General features: G+C 44.6%; 1 protein-coding gene across 6 annotated transcripts in view; it reads right to left on the bottom strand.

The window, feature by feature from the left end:
- Positions 1 to 16,925, bottom strand: part of klc1a (kinesin light chain 1a) — a 135,344-nt gene that overhangs the window by 55,312 nt on the left and 63,107 nt on the right. For all 6 annotated transcript variants that reach the window (XM_072490076.1, XM_072490067.1, XM_072490094.1 and 3 more), the window contains exons 9-11: positions 3,006 to 3,105; positions 2,540 to 2,592; positions 1,909 to 1,976 (exon numbers count right to left, since the gene is read on the bottom strand). In XM_072490076.1, coding sequence (XP_072346177.1) covers positions 1,909 to 1,976; positions 2,540 to 2,592; positions 3,006 to 3,105 — 221 coding nt within the window. The remainder of the gene's footprint in view (positions 1 to 1,908; positions 1,977 to 2,539; positions 2,593 to 3,005; positions 3,106 to 16,925) is intronic.

Genomic DNA, 16,925 nt, shown 5'->3' on the forward strand with positions numbered 1-16,925 from the left:
TCTATAAACTGCCCCTCAGAGACATCATCCAAAGACATGTACGTGACAACGCTTCGCAGTAACTCACCACCACTGTCGACCTTTCCGCTGCCTCCAATAGGTCAGGTTGCTTTGTTTGACACACTGACAATCAGAAATTTTCTCCAACTAAATATTGGGGAAACTGAAGCCAATGTCTTTGGTCTCCATTACAAACTCTACCACTCTCAATGGCAACTGTCTGAGACTGTTTGCAATCTTGATGTCATATTGACTCAAGTACATCCAATCACATATCAACTCAATCAGTAAGATCAATGATTTTCACCCTGCCTCAATTCATCGACCACTGAATTCCTCATCCATGCCTTTGTTACCTCGATACTGGATCATTCAAAGGCATGCTATGTCAGATTCCCATCTTTAGCCTTCATAAACTAGAGGTCACTTTCAACTCATGTATGGGATCATCAATGTCCTTGTCCACAAAAAGCAGCACAAATCCAACCTGGCCAATTCCTGTCCTGTCAATCTCCCCTCGATCAGCAGTGATGGAAAGTGTCATTGATAACCCTATCAAGCAACACTTGCAGCAATAACCTGCTTACCAACACTCAGTTTGGGTTCTGCCAAGGCCATTCAGCTCCTGCCTTCATTACAGCCTTCGCCTAAACATGCTGGTTCACAGTCAAAACCTGACATTTGCCATTTTTTGGGGGAAATTCTGTCCAATATCTAAAGATTTAATGAGAGCTCTTTTACTAGGATTCTAAAAATACCAGCAAGAGAAAGACATGGATGGTTTAAATCATTGCATTCCAGTCCATTGATGTAAAACTGCACTTAATTCATTCAGGGGTTACTGCTGCATTAAAATTATTAAATTGAGTAATTAAAGCTCCACAATAAGCAATGGTCAGCAAGAACATAAGGGATAGGAAAGGGTGCATTGCCCCTGGTACGTTCTCCTGTTTACATCAGGTTTTTAAAAATAAGAATGTGATATTACCGGACTAAACCCCAACAGTTGCTAGGATACCCGACAGAAACATCAATATTTAATTTAATTTGTAAAACTGAGGAAGGATACTTCACTCCAGGAATGATTTCACGCACAAATAGGGATATGGAATATTTAAAAAAGCATTATTACTAACACAGTATTAATAACTTTAGCATTATAAATACAAATAGCTTCCAATTACTAGTTAAATAATGTTTATCAATACAATAACACAATAACCCGTTAACCGCTATCTTTATATCAACTCAAACACCCATCTGAAACTAAAATCCACTTTTAAATACAGTTAAGCAGACTCAGGAATACTTGCTGTAAACAGGCATCTTGGATAAACCACTTTAAGAAAGCAATATCCTTCAGGAACCAGCTTGCAAGTTCTTGCCTGTCTCAACTTACTGTTTAAACTGTCTATCCTGTACAAAGGCAAATCATTAACTCACTGTCTGAGATCAGCTGCTTCTGGTCTGTCCCCAGTCAAACATTTAACTGAACTGTTTGGAAAGAAACTGATAGTCTGAGAACTGTATTGAGAACAGCTGCTTGTTTGCTGCTCACGTCCCAATCTAAAACTAAACTGAAATCTCAACATCTGACTGCTTCAGCTTCTGGCTTCTCCCATCTCACTACCTCATCTCACCAAGTTGAACACAATGTCTCCGAATATCTCCGATTATCTAGTCCCCAGAGAACCTTCTTAATATAAACAAAGTCAATTCCCCCAAACTTTTGCGATGCTTTAATCGCACCTCTTGTAGCCAAAAACCTGGTTACCTACAAACCAAGATTTTACAAACACCAGTGCAGCAGTCATACAAACACTAACCCAGGGTTTTAACCCTTACTGTACCAACTACATATAACACAATATATCTGAAATTCCTACATTCATCATAGTGGAAACATACCTGTCGACTTTGCATGCCTTGTACCAGCCTCCATACTCGCCAAATGTGGTGCCATCTTTTGGTTTCCCCTAAGTAGAATACAAAATGTAATACATGCAATATATGCACCAGGCTTATATATGCAAATGAGAATTATGAAAAAAAGAAAAACAAATCTAGGACGCTTGATGTGAAAATGTATTATTTCAGAATTTTCTGCTAGTTAAGAGCTCAGATGCTCTAAAGTAGAAGACTAGAATAAAAACTCCTCAATTCAGGTTTCAGATATCACCCAGCACATCCACAGAAACTCTCAATGTCTTATCACACATTCCAAAGGAAAGGAGGAAAACATGCACTCAAGCCACTTTAGGAAAACCTGTCCATCAACATTATGGCTGAATTTATAGGAAGCAAGATGCATGTCCTCTTAATCGCAGATGGTGCACATAATATTATGACAGCAAAATACTTTACAACTTTTATTTTAAGAAAGAAAAGTTTAAGTCATGCAGCATTTTTATACATTTACAACATTACACAATGATTTTTATGGATTTATTTTTTGATCCATCTGAAGCCGACTAAAGCATTTTCTGCAACAACACTGAATACATTGACAAAGTTACCTTGTCAACCAAGTTATGCTTACCTTGCATTGTTCCTCTCTTTCTTCTGCATGCATCCAAATAGGCTTATTTTCATCTAGGGAAGGAAATTTAAGGCATTTTTACAATGGGAAGGAAGTTCACAAATAGTCGGCTTTTTTCATATTTTCAATAACTTGGTTTTTCACATTGGTCAATTTTCTTAAAAGTATTTCAAAAATTAAACATGAATTTAACACTTCAAATAAGGAGAAAGCAGGAAAAGGTTTAAAATAAAGTATCAAAATGTAAGTTCAGATAAGGTCTGAATGTAATATCCATGTGCTTTCAGCCATATTTTTGTTGTTCCACAACACTCAAGCCTGGAAATCCACCACGTAATGTTTCCACAAGCAGCAAAAATAGAGTGAATGGGGAAGAAAGCAAGAAAAATCCAAACTCAGGTCATGCTGACCTTTGTAACAGATAACAGTAAAATTCTGCTCATCAGAATAAAAATCATCTACTCACCATCCACACAACCGAACTCCCTCTCATGAGCACGAGTGAGAATTTCTTTGTATAATGTTTCTGCTTGTTTGAACTTGCCTTGCTTTAAGTAGCAAGAAGCCTAGAAACAGAAAAAACACGTTATTAGAATGTTATTTTATTCAAGAAACACATTTGCAGCCCGAATGCTTGATGTAGTGCAACTTACATCACAAAATTAATATATTGGCTAAGTAACCAAGTTAAAAATATGAAAACAATGAGGATACCCTCCATTATGTTATGTGGCACTACCACCATGCTAAATGGAATAGATTTAAAATGGATCTAGAAACTCAAGCCTGGGCATCCAGGAGGTGCTGTGGGCCATCAGCAGCAGCGGAATTTTACACAACCACAATCTGTAACCACATGGCCCAGCATATCCTCCACTCTACCATTACCACCAAGCCAGGGGATCAACCCTGGTTCAATGAAGAGTGCAGGAGGGCATGCCAGGAGCAACATTAGGCATACCGAAAAATGTGGTGTCAACCTGCTGAAGCTACAACACAGGACTACTTGCATGCCAAACAGGATAAGCAGCAAGTAAGAGACAAAGCTAAGCAATCTCACAAACTCCAGGTATCCACCCTATCAAGTCCCCTCAGGATCTTATATGCTTCAATAAGATCACCTCTCATTAGTTTGAACAATGCAAATAGACCTAACCTGTTCAAACTTTCTTCATAAGACAATCCCTTCATCCCAGGAATGTGTCCAGTAAACAAGCCTGGTGAACATTCTCTGAACTTCTTCTAAACCACTTATGTAATTTTTTTAAATGAGACCAAAACTGCTCACACTACTCCAGGTGTGGTCTTACCAAGGCCCAATACAGCTGTAGTAAAACGTCCCTACTTCTACATTCCATTCCTCTTGTAACATTCCATTTGCCTTCCTAATCACTTGCTGTACCTCCATACCAACTTTGTGATTCAAATATCAGGACACCCAGATCCTCCTCTCTGTACCACCGAGTACTGCAATCTTCCTCCATTTAAATATTCTTCCTGCCAAAGTGAACAAGGGGCTGGTTTAGCACACTGGGCTAAATCGCTGGCTTTTAAAGCAGACCAAGGCAGGCCAGCAGCACGGTTCGATTCCCGTACCAGCCTCCCCGAACAGGTGCCGGAATGTGGCGACTAGGGGTTTTTCACAGTAACTTCATTGAAGCCTACTCGTGACAATAAGCGATTTTCATTTCATTCATTTTCAAGTTCATATTTACCCATGCTATACTCTAATTGGTCAAATTTTGCCCACCCTCTTGCCTGTATCTCTTTGCAGACTCTCCACTTCCTGTTGGCTACTTACTTTCCTACCAATCTTGGTGCATCAGCAAATTTAGTGACATTTGCTCCATTTATCCAAGTCATTGACATCGATTTTAAACAGTTGAAGACCCAACACTGATCCCTGTGGCGCTCCACTAGTTATAGCTTGCCAACCGAAAAAGACCCATTTATTCTTGCTAATGTTATCCCCTACACCACGGGCTCTTATCTTGTGTAGTAATGTATGATGTGGCACCTTGCCAAATATATTTTGGAAACCAAGTACACATCTAACAGTTCCCCTTTATCCACCTTAAATGTTACTTTGTCAAAAAACTTGTTGAAGGTAAATTTAGAGAGAAGGTTTTAGATAAAGGGTACCCTGGCTTAGGTGCCTGTACAGAGGCATATTTGTAGGAACAGATATTGTATAAACCTGAACATGTGTAATTTTATATCCTAAGGATCACTATATGACCAGAAAGGCTCCACTATGTTAACAGCCATGTTCAGAATACTAAAAACACAAAATTGTTGTTCGCGGAGTTGGTCACATTTCTGAACACAATTAGATGGGTGAGTCGCAAGCTGGTATAAACAGAAACAATTACAGACAAAAGGAATGTTCAGGGAGATAATGGTGGCTGATATTCGCAGATTATCTAGGGTCTTAAATGGAAAGCAGACATGTGGGATTAAGGGAGGCCAAAGAAGTGATAACAAGGACCACAGAACAAGGAGACCCTGTAGACCCAAGATGGAGACGGAGAAGATAATTTTAACAAGGTACCATGAGTCATGTCCACGAGGTCATGGGCTGATCATGTATCAACCCATCTTACATAATGCCAAATTTCATTAGATATATAACTAATGCAAGTAATCTATAATTAATATTATTGGGCAAGGTTAAGCCGCAATGGGTTGTGTAGATGTTTTGAAAAATGTATAAGAATGGATGCTTTTTCTTTGTTCGGTGTAGAGAGGCATTGGCTTTAACAGGTGCCATCTCCCCACCAGTGTAATAAATCGTTTGATGCGAGGACCAACCCTGAGCGTCAAGGGATTTCTATAATTCTCTGATTACTTCAGAAAGTCGTGAACACGTCAGTCCATCGCACAAATCTGCCTCCCATCCATTGACTCTATCTACACCTCCTGCTGCCTGGGGAAAGCGGCATAATCAAAGACCCCTCCCACCTGGCTTACTCACTCTTCTTCCATCGGGCAGGAGATGCAAAAGTCTGAGAACACGTACAAACAGATTCAAAAACAGCTCCTTCCCCGCTGTTACCAGATTCTTAAACAACCCTCTTATGGACTAATCGGATTAATACTACACTCCTGTATGCTTCAACCAATGCCGGTCTTATGTATTTACATTGTGGACCTTATGTTGCCCTTTACATGTATTTTCTTTTTCTTTTCGTTTCATGTACTAAATGATCTGTTTGAGCTGCTCGCAGAAACATCCTTCACACTGTACCTCGGTATACATGACAATAAACAAATCCAATCCAATTTCTTCGAGATTCTCTCCTGCTAACAACTCTTAGTTGGAACACAATTTCCTATTCACAAAGCCATGTTGGTTCTGCCTGTTCAAATCATGATTATCAAGATATCCTGCTATAACCTCCTTAATAATGGATTCTAGCACTTTCCTTATGACAGATCAGGCTAACTGATTTATAATTTCCTGCTTTCTTCTATCATTTCTTGAATAGAGCTGTTACATTAGATATTTCCCAATCTTTAGGAGCTTTTCCAGAATCCAAGGAATTTTAGAAGATTATACACAATGCACTGCTATATGTGCAACATTTTAAAATCCTACAGTGTAAGCCATCTACTCCTGGACATTTGTCAGCCTTTAGGTCTAATTGTTTTCTTCACACCCTTTTCCTGGTGATGGCGATTGTATTAAATTCATCCCTCTCCAATAGCTGTACACGTTCAAAAGTCTTTGGGATATTTTCTAAGTCTTGAGCGTGAGGATAGACAAAATACCCGTTCAACAACCTCCGCCATTTTGGTTTTCCATCATCAATTCCCCAGACTCTCTCCAGAGGTCAACACTTGCTTTAGTTACTCTTATTCTATTCGAATACTTGTAGAACCCTTTACTACCTGTTTTTACATTACTAGCTAGCTTTCTGCGTCTGCTATCTTTTTAGTCAGAGTATAGAAAGTGCAGGGGGGGGGGAGAAACTCAAAAAAGCAATTCGGAGAGCAAAGAGGGGGAATGCAAAAGCACTGACGGGTAAGATTAGGAAAAATCTCAAGATATTCCAGAAGTATATCAGGGGGAAGAAGAGTACCAGCGAAAGTGTAGGACCCATTAGGGACCAAGGGGGTAATCTGTGCAGCAAGCTGGAAAACATTGGTAGGGTACTTCACATCTGTCTTCATTTTGGAGGAGGATGTTGTAGGCGGAGAATTCAGACAGAGACAGTGAGGTTCTTGAGCAGTTTGACATAAGGAGTGAGGAGGTACTGGAGGTTTTGTGGCTTAAAAGTGGACAAATTCCCAGTTCCAGATGAGTTATATCCCAGTCTGCTGTGGGAGGCAAGGGAGGAAATTACAGGGTCTCGGACTAAAATTTTTTATTCCTTCCAGGCCACAGGGGAGGTACCAGAGGACTGCTAATGTGGTTCCACTTTTCAGAACCATTTCTGAGCATAAGGTTCGCAGCAGGCCCAAAACTGGGACAACTGGTTCACAAAGTACAGAACTGCTCAAGGATTACACAAAAAATATCAAAAGGATCAGTTCAGTGTACTACTTTATGCAGTAGAGTCAATCATTGATGGAGCGGGTACAGGACATTCTGGAGGGGGACGGTGAACAGCCAGTGGTCGTGGTACACATTGGTACAAATGACATAGATAAAAACAGGGATGAGGTCCTAAAAGCAGAATACAGGGAACTAGGAAGAAAGTTAAGAAATCAGACCTCAAAGGTAGTGATCTCAGGATTACTACTGGTGCCACGTGCTAGTCAGAGTAGAAATGACAGGATCTAATGGATAAGTACGTGGCTGAAGAGTTGGTAACAGGGGGAAGGTTTCAGATTCCTGGGGCATTGGAACCGGTTCTGGGGAGGTGGAACCTGTACAAATTGGACGGGTTACACCTGGGCAGGACTGGGACTGATGTCCGAGGGGGAGTGTTTACCAGAGCGGCTGGGGAGGGTTTAAACTCATATGCCAGGGGGATGGGAACCTATGTAAGGAGTAAGAGAAGGAGGAAGCAAGGACAGAAACAAACGTTAGAAGGAAAAGTGATAGGAAGAGAAACCAAGGACAAAATCAAACAGCTGTAGTGAAAAACATTGGGAGCAACACAAACGATGTCAAAAGTACAAGTTTAGGCAGCACGGTGGCGCAGTGGTTAGCATTGCTGCCTCATGGCGCCGAGGTCCCAAGTTCGATCCCGGCTCTGGGTCACTGTCCGTGTGGAGTTTGCACATTCTCTCCGTGTTTGCGTGGGTTTCGCCCCCACAACCCAAAGATGTGCAGGGTAGGTGGATTGGCCACGCTAAATTGCCCCTTAATTGCAAAAAATTAATTGGACACTCTAAATTTAAAAAAAAAGACAAGTTTAAAGACTTTGTGCCTTAATGCGCGGAGCATTTGCAATAAAGTGGATGAACCAATTGCACAGATAGACGTAAACGGGTACGATATAATTGGGATTACGGAGACATGGCCGCAGGTTGACCAGGGATGGCAACTGAATGTCCCAGGCTATTCAGTATTTAGGAAGGACAGGCAAAAAGGACAAGGTGGTGGAGTGGCATTGCTGGTTAAAGAGGAAATTAATTACAGTAGTGAGAAAGGATATTAGCTCTGACAATGTGGAGTTTGTATGGGTAGAGTTGAGAAATACGAAGGAGCAGAAATCATACATAGACCCCCAAACTGCAGTGGTGATGTTGGGAATGGCATTAAACACAAAATTAGAGATGCATGTGATAAGGGAATATCTGCGATCATGGATGATTTTAATCTGCACATAGATTGGGCATATCAAATTAGCCACAGTAATATGGAGGAGGAATTCCTGGAGTGTATATGGGATGGTTTTCTTGATCAATATGCTGAGGAACCAACTCGGGAGCAGGCCATCTTAGAGTGGGTACTGTGTAATGAGAAGGGAATCATTACTAATCTAGCTGGGGATGATCGACCATAACATGATAGAATTTGTTACCAAGATTGGAGAGTGAAATAGTTGATTCGGAGACTAGGGTGCTGAACCTTAATAAAGGAAACTTTGAAGATTTGAGGTGCGAGTTGACCTTGATAGATTGGGGAGTGTTACGTAAAGGGATGACAGTGAGTAAGCAATGGCAAACATTCGAGGAATGCATGGAGGAACTGCAACAACTATTTATACCTGGGGTAAGAGGGCCAATCCATGGCTTACAAAGGAAATTGGAGATAGTATCCGAAGAAGCATACAGATTGGCCGAAGCATACAGATTGGCCAAGAAAAATAATAGGTTTCAGGATTGGGAGCAGTTTAGAATTCAGCAAAAAAAGACCAAGGGATTGATTAAGAAGGGGAAAATACAGTACAAAGTAAGTTTGCAGGGAAAACTAACACTAAGAGTTTCTATAAGTATGTGACGAGAAAGAGATTGGCGAAGACGAATGTAGGTCCCCTACAGACAGAAATGGGGTAATGTATAATAGGGGACAAAGAAATGCCTGAGCAACTGAATACTACTTTGGTTCTGTCCTCGCAAAAGAGGACACAAATCAGATACCAGAAATGTTGGAGAATGCAAGATTTAGTGAAAGTGAAGAATTGAGAGAGATCAATATTAGTAGAGAAATGGTGCTGGGGAAATTGTTGGGATTGAAGGCTGATAAATCCCCAGGGCCTGATAATCTACATCCCAGAGTACTTAAGGAAGTGACTCAAGAAATAGTGGTTGCATTGGTGGTCAACTTCTGGGATTCTATAGACTCTGGAGCAGTCCCTGCAGATTGGAGGGCAGCTAATGTCACTCCAACATTCAAAAAGGGAGGGAGAGAGAAAACAAGGAATTATAGACATGGAAGTCTAACTTCAGTAGTGGGGGAAATTCTCAAATCCATTATCAAGGACTTTATAGTGGAAAATTTTGAAAGCAGTGGCAGGATCAGTCAGAGCCAGCATGAATTTATGAAGGGGAAATGATGCTTGACAAATCTATTGCAATTCTTTGAAGATGTAACTATAGAGTTGACAAGGAGGAGCCAGTCGATGTGGTATATTTGGACATTCAGAAAGCATTTCACAAAGTCCCGCATAAGAGATTATCATGTAAAATTAAAGCGCATGGGATTGGGAGATATGAAACAAAGAGTAGGAATTAACGGGTCCTTTTCAAATTGGCAGGCAGTAACTAGTGGGTTGCCGCACCTATTCACAATATATATTAATGATTTGGATGAGGGAACAAAATGTAACATCTCAAAGTTTGCAGATGATACCAAGTTGAATGGGAGGGTGAACGTTTTGACGAGGAGGCAGAGATCCTTCAGCATGATCGGGACAGGTTGGGTGAGTGGGCAAATCAATGGCAGATGCAATATAATTTGGATAAATGTGAGGTTATTTACTTTGGAAGCAAAAACAACAAGGTAGATTACCACCTGAATGGCCGTAAATTGGGAGAGGGGAGTGTCCAGCTGGACCTGGGTGTCCTTGTGCACCAGTCGCTGAAGGTAAGCATGCAGGTGCAGGAGGTGGTAAAGAGGCAAATGGTACGTTGGCTTTCATTGCGAGAGGTTTCGAGTACAGGAGCAGGGATGCGGTTACAATTATAGAGACTTATAAAATTCTAACAGGACTGGATAGGGTGGATGCAGGGAGGCTAAGACGTTGCGGTTAAGACATTGAATACATTCAAGAGGCGGCGAGCTATGACACTTAAAGCAGGTTTAGGCTATTGAGTTGGATGATCAGCCATGATCGTGACGAATGGCAGAATAGGCTCGAAGGGCTGAATGGCCTTCATCCTGCTCCTATCTTCTTTGTTTCTAACAAGAAGGCAGGGGTTAATGAGACTTCAACTTATGAAGAAAGTCTGCAAGATTTTGACTATTATTTCTGTGTCAGTCAGAATTTAATAAAAGACGGCAAAAGTCAGATAAAAGCACGCATTTTTTCCACCAACGTTTGCCATTGGCTTATTGGAAACTACAATTCTGTAATCTTAAAAGGATAAGTGGATGAGCTGATTCGCGGCAGAATCATAGTCGAGGTCCATAGACGAAGTGTTATCAGATCTATTATAGACAAGTGAGGATTTAACACGAGTGAAAGCAGTGCAGGTGGGAAATCAACTGAACTCAGGAAACAGAATCAGGCGTTTATTCACAGGGAAGGAGAGGTCGCATGGAGGAGAGTGAGTGAGACCGGTTTGTAGGCCATAAAAGAGAAAGAAAGCATGCCAAAGCCTAAACTCACCAAAACAGGGAAAGGTGTGCCAACCACCATTTTGAAATGTGTTTGGTATGGTGGGAACAAACCAGACAAGCAAGAATGTCCAGAAGGAGAGGCAGTGTGTCATAACTGTGGAAAAATAAGTTATTTGAAAATTGTTCGTTGCTTGAAAACTGTAGCACCATCGATCACACACGAGGCGAGACGTAAAGAACTTCAATCAAGGCTTTATTGAGCAGACTTGTTCAGACTCGTTCCCCAGCAGCTCAGTGGTTAGCATGGCTGCTTCACAGCGCCAGGGTCCCATATTCGATTCCCGGCTTGGGTCACTGTCTCTGCGGAGTCTGCACGTTCTCCCAGTGTCTGCATGGGTTTCCTCCATGTGCTCCGGTTTCCTCCCACAGTCCTGAAAGACGCACTGTTAGATAATTTGGACATTCTGAATTCTCCCTCAGTGTACCCGAGCAGGCGCCAGGGGCTTTTCACAGAAACTTCACTGCAGTGTTAATGTAAGCCTACTTGTGACAATAAAGATTATTATAAAGTTCGTCCAGAAAAATGTACTGGGCAAGCAACAGTAGAGGACAATGGCCAGAATGCAGGCTGTAAGAATCTGAGAGGGACAGGGAGAACCACATGGAGGGGTGTGGAGGGGAGAGGAAGGGGAGGAAAGGTAGATGCAGTTAATTGGGGTAGCTGAAGGTTAAGGTTGCCGCTAAACTAGTGAACATGCTGGTGTATGGAGGTACAGTGAAGGAGGTGGCCGCGACGCACCTCCCAGGAGGGAGGGAGCGCCTGGCAGGAGGAAAAACAGAATCCCCGGGGGAATGAAGGACGAGAAGCGGGTTGGGAGGGTACTAATTTGGATTTAGTGTCTGAGATGCAGTGAAAAGTATTATTGTGTGGAGAGCAGTTCAGTCCATAAGAGGGTCATTCAGGAGTCTGGTAACAGCGGTGAAGAAGCTGTTTTTGTATCTGTTAGTGCCTGTTATCATACTTTTGTACCTCCTGCCCGATGGAAGAAGTTAGAAGAGCAGATAATCGAGTGGGCGGGGTCTTTGACTTTGCTGCCCGCTTTCCTAAGGCAGGGGAGGTGTAGACAGAGTCAACAGATAGGAGGCGGGATTGTGTGATGGACTGGGCTGTGTTCACGACTCTCTCTAGTTTCTTAAGGTCTTGGGCCGAGCAGTTGCCATACCAGGCTGTGATGTAGCCAGATAGTATGCTTTCTATGGTGCATCTGTAAAAGTTGGTAAGAGTCAATGTGGACATGCCGCATTTCCTTAGTTTCCTGAGAAAGTATAGGCACTTGTGCTTTTTTGGTTGTAGCGTCAACATGAGTAGACAAGGACAGATTATTGGTGATGTGCACACCTAGGAATTTGAAGCGGTCAACTATCTCCACCTCGGCATCATTGATGCAGACAGGGGTGTGTACGATACTTCACTTCCTGAAGTCAATGACCAGTTTCTTAGTTTTGGTGAGGGAGAGATTGTTGTCATTACACCACGCCACTAGGTTCTCTATATCTCTCCTGTATTTTTGACTCATCGTTGTTCGAGATCCAACCCATCATAGTCAGGTCATCAGCAAACTTGTAGATAGAGCTGCTAAGAGTTGATAAAAGCTGCTAAGATGGCGCTGGAGCCTGCCGACTCTCTGCGAGCTCTCTCCCACAGATCTTCTTCCCACATCTCTTAGAACAGCTCTAATCACGGTAGCACCATGGGGGCAGCACTGTAGCACAGTGGGGGTAGCACGGTAGCACAGTGGTTAGCACAGTTGCTTCACAGCTCCAGGGTCCCAGGTTTGATTCCCAGCTTGGTCACGTCTGTGTGGGGTCTGCACGTTCCACCTGTGTCTGCTCCAGTTTCCTCCGACAGTCCAAAGATGTGCAGGTTTGGTGGATTGGCCATGCTAAACTGCCCTTAGTGACCAAAAAGGTTAGGTGGCGTTACGGGGATAGGTTGGAAGTGGGGGCTTAAATGGGGTGCTCTTTCCAAGGGCCGGTGCAGCCTCCTTCTGCACTGTAAATTCTATGATTCTATGAATCTCTTAAAACTTAATTCTAACAGTAATACTATTTCTAACCTTTCTTTTTTTAATGTTTACTTGCAGGTCTGAAGATCGTCCGACATCCTTGGGCCGGACCACATGATCCGACAGGACCCGACTCATCAGGATCCCTCCAATGAACCGACCCTGGGCTTGACCAAGTGGAAGAGGCCTGATGTGGATGTTCGGCCCCGACCTCGCAAATGGACCTCTTAGCGCCCGACCTGGCCTAGGAAGCGACCCCAGCCAGCGGAGCGCCCGACACGGCTCCCAGAATGCCTAAACCAGCCGACCGCGAGATACGGCCTGACCAGGAGAGGCCCGCCCACCGACTTACCAGATGAAGGAAAGGAGAATCCACGTGGAGGTCTGACCATGCCTACTCCAAGGCCCGATTTCACGAACGCCTGACCAGACCACCAACGCTGGAACCGACCAGGTGACCCGGGATCAGGGGTTGTGGGGAGAAGGCAGGGGAATGGGATGAGAAAATGGCAGCCATGATTGAACGGCGGAGCAGACTCGATGGGCTGTGGGGCCTAATTCTGTTCCTGTGTCCTATGGTCTTCTGGTCTAACCTGACGCAGGAAGACTGTGCCAGCGATCCAAATCCAGACTAAACATGCCCTAAACAGCAGAGACCCCATGTGAGGACCCGAACGCTCTGACAGATAGACAAATACTTGTGGAACCCCGGGGCCCGACCAGATTGCAAACATGTCTTCCCTCTTTCCCCACTCCCCGAAATCGCAACCAGCACCTGGGACCCCGCCAGACCCCACCACTTACCTTCCACAAGGTCAGACTTCTCCAATCGGATCCCGGGACTATCCAGAAGCAGCTGCTGACCAAGAAAGCGAGGGAAACGAGTCAGTCTGCAGGTGAGACTAAACAACATGGTTTCAAGTCTCCTCTCCCCAGCATACTCCTGGCAAAAGTCCAAGAATTGGAAACAAGCTGGATGAGCTTAGCGCTAGACTTTTAAAAAAAATTTAGAGCACCCAATTCACTTTTTCCAATAAAGGGGCAATTTATCGTGGCCAATTCACCTACCCTGTCTTAGCGCCAGACTTACCTCTCAGAACAAAATAAGAGACTGCCGTGTGCTCTGTTTCACAGAGACATGGCTCCCTCTGCCTCACTGGACTGTGCCATACCTGGCGGCTTCTCAATACACTGGATGGACTGCATGGCGTCATCGGGCAAAGTGAAGGGTGAAGGGGTTTGCCTCCTCATCAACTCCTCCTGATACTCAGATATGGCGACCCTGGCGAACTATTGCTCTCCAGACCTGGAATACCTGACTGTGACGTGCCGCCCATGGGAATTCACTTCTGCCATCTTCACAGTGGTCTACATCCCACCCCAGGCAGAAGTGAAGAAGGCACTTGATGAATTGCACACCGCCATAAATAACAATAAAACAGAACACCCGGAGGCCTTGTTCATCTTGGCTGGGAACTTCAACTAGGCCAACCTCGAGTGCATTCACAAAATTCCACCAACACATCTCCTGTCCCACCAGGGCCCCAACATCCTTGACCACCGCTACACAAACGTCAAGGGCGCCAACCAATCCATCCCGACCGCACTTCGGAAAATTGGAGCACAAGATAGTGCTCCTTCTCCCGGCATACAAACAGAAACTTAAGCAGGAGAATCCAGTTAAGGTGGGCATGCAACGCTGGTCTGAGGCAACAGAAGAGCTCCTACCGATTGCTTGGAGTCAGTGGACTGGTCCATATTCAAGAACTCAGCGGCCAACCTAAACGAATATGCCACCACCATCACAGATGTGTGTCCCCAGGTACCTGAACGTGGTCTGGGTCACTTTAAACGGCAGCTCTTCCAGCTCCACTCCTCCCTCTCGGGGGTTCACCGGGAATGTTTCGCTCTTCCCAGGTTGAGTGTGTAGAAAATTGCATGCCAAAGGTAGTACGTGCGTCCTCCAACCGGAAACCATGGTTTAACCGGGAGATTCACTCCCTACTGAAGGCCAGGTCTGAAGCATTCAAGACAGGCAACCCTGACTTAAACAAGAAATCTAGGTAGGACCTCTGCAAAGCCATCAGGGATGCCAAGAGACAAAACCAGACTGAGCTAGAGTCATAGACTAACGACACGGACTCTCGTTGGTTATGGCAAGGCTCAAACAACGTAACGGGCTACAAAGCAAAACCGATTAGAATCTCCGGCAATAGCGCACCTCTCCCGATGAACTCAATGCTTCTATGCTCCTTTCGAGTAGGAAACCAACAAACCGTTGTCAACTGCCCCAGCAGTTCTGGACACACCCATATCTAATGTCGCAGCGTCTGATGTCAGATCAGCCTTCTTGAAAGTGAACCCTCGGAGAGCAACGGGTCCTGACAGAGTCCTTGATCGTGCACTCCGAACCTGTGCGGGTGTGTTCGCGGACATCTTCAACCTCTCCCTACTCCGTTCTGAGGTTTCCACCTGCTTCAAGACCACCACCATCATACCGGTGCCAAAGAACCACCAGGCAACGTGCCTCAACAACTACTGCCTGATGGCCTTGAGATCTATCATTATGAAGTGTTTCGAGAGGTTGGTCATGAAACACAACGCCATACTCCCAGAATGCCTTGATCCACTGCAATTTGCATATCACCACAACCGGTCCATAGCAGACACTATCTCCCTGGCCCTATACATATCCCTGGGGTATCTCGACAACAAGGACTCCTACGTCAAACTCCTATTCATTGACTACAGCTCTTCCTCCAACATCACAATTCCAGCCTAGCTCATATCAGACTTGGCGCCTCCCTCTACAACAGGATCCTCGACTTCCTGACCCATAGACCACAATCAGTAATAATAAACAACAACACCTCCTCCATGATAGTCCTCAATACCAGGGCCCCGCATATTGGGGATTAGGAGGGGGAACACAAGGGTAGGAAGGCACAAGGGGAGAAGCAGAGGGAGAAATGGGTCTGGGGCGAGAGTAGAGCGCTGGTTGCAAAAGGCCGCACGTGGAGTTGGCAAAGATGCAAAAGTACTCGGCAGCCATCTTGAATGGCTGTGAACAAAGACAGGTCCAGACGAACAGGACCAGGCCCACAGGGCGAGTATGGGGTCATCCATACTCCTTAGGGAATTTGGTGCCTTCTCAGGTTACAAACTCAACCTGGGAAGAGCGAAACATTCCCGGTGAACCACCGAGAGGGAGGAGTGGTGCTGGTAGAGCTACCGTTTAAAGTGACCCAGGCCACGTTCAGGTACCTAGGGTTACAAGAAGCCCACAACTGGACAAGGCTCCAGAAGTGGAACCTCTCCAACCAGGTGGAGGAGGTGAAGAGGGACCTGCAAAGATGGGATTCGCTCCCTCTTTCATTAGCGGTAAGGGTACAGGCGGTCAAAATGAATGTGCTGCCTAGGTTCCTCTTCATTCTCAAATCACTCCCGAACTTAATCCCCAAATCTTTCTTCATCAGGGTCGATAAGTTCATTTTAGGGGGGAGAGAGAGAGAGAGAGAGAGAGAGAGAGAGAGAGAGAGAGAGAGAGAGAGAGAGAGAGAGAGAGAGAGAGAGAGAGAGAGAGAGAGAAGAGAGAAGGGAATCCCTAGGATACGGAAGACCATCTTCTAGCGAGGGTGATATGTGGGAGGCCTGGCCCTACCAAACCTCCTATTCTACCTCTGGGCGGCAAATGCAATGAGGGGGTTGACTGAGGGAACCAAAGGCAGACTGGGTCCAAATTGAGGAAGACTCCTGCACGGAGACATCCCTCCGGGGCCCCCGCTTACAAACTCCAGGAGTCTGGTGGTAGTGGTCAAACTAAAGACCTGGAACCAGTTTAGGTGCCACTTCAAGCTTGGTGGTATGTCTATAGAGGCTCCATGTGCAACAACCATAGATCCACACCGGCGAAGATACTGCCATGTTTGGGACGTGGAGGGAGGACAGAGGGGTACTGAGAGTAAAGGGCATGTATCATATATATGAACGGTAGACTGGCTACCCTGGTGGAACTCTCAGAGACACTCCAACTCCCGAAAGGGAACAAACTCAGATACCTGCAGCTGTGTGACTTTCTCCGCAAGGAAACAAGAACGTAGGGCTGGACTGGGTAGGGGAAGAGAAGTGTAGCGACATTTACAGG

The sequence above is a fragment of the Scyliorhinus torazame genome, chromosome 2 (assembly GCF_047496885.1).
Source record: "Scyliorhinus torazame isolate Kashiwa2021f chromosome 2, sScyTor2.1, whole genome shotgun sequence".
Taxonomy (NCBI): Eukaryota; Metazoa; Chordata; class Chondrichthyes; order Carcharhiniformes; family Scyliorhinidae; genus Scyliorhinus; species Scyliorhinus torazame.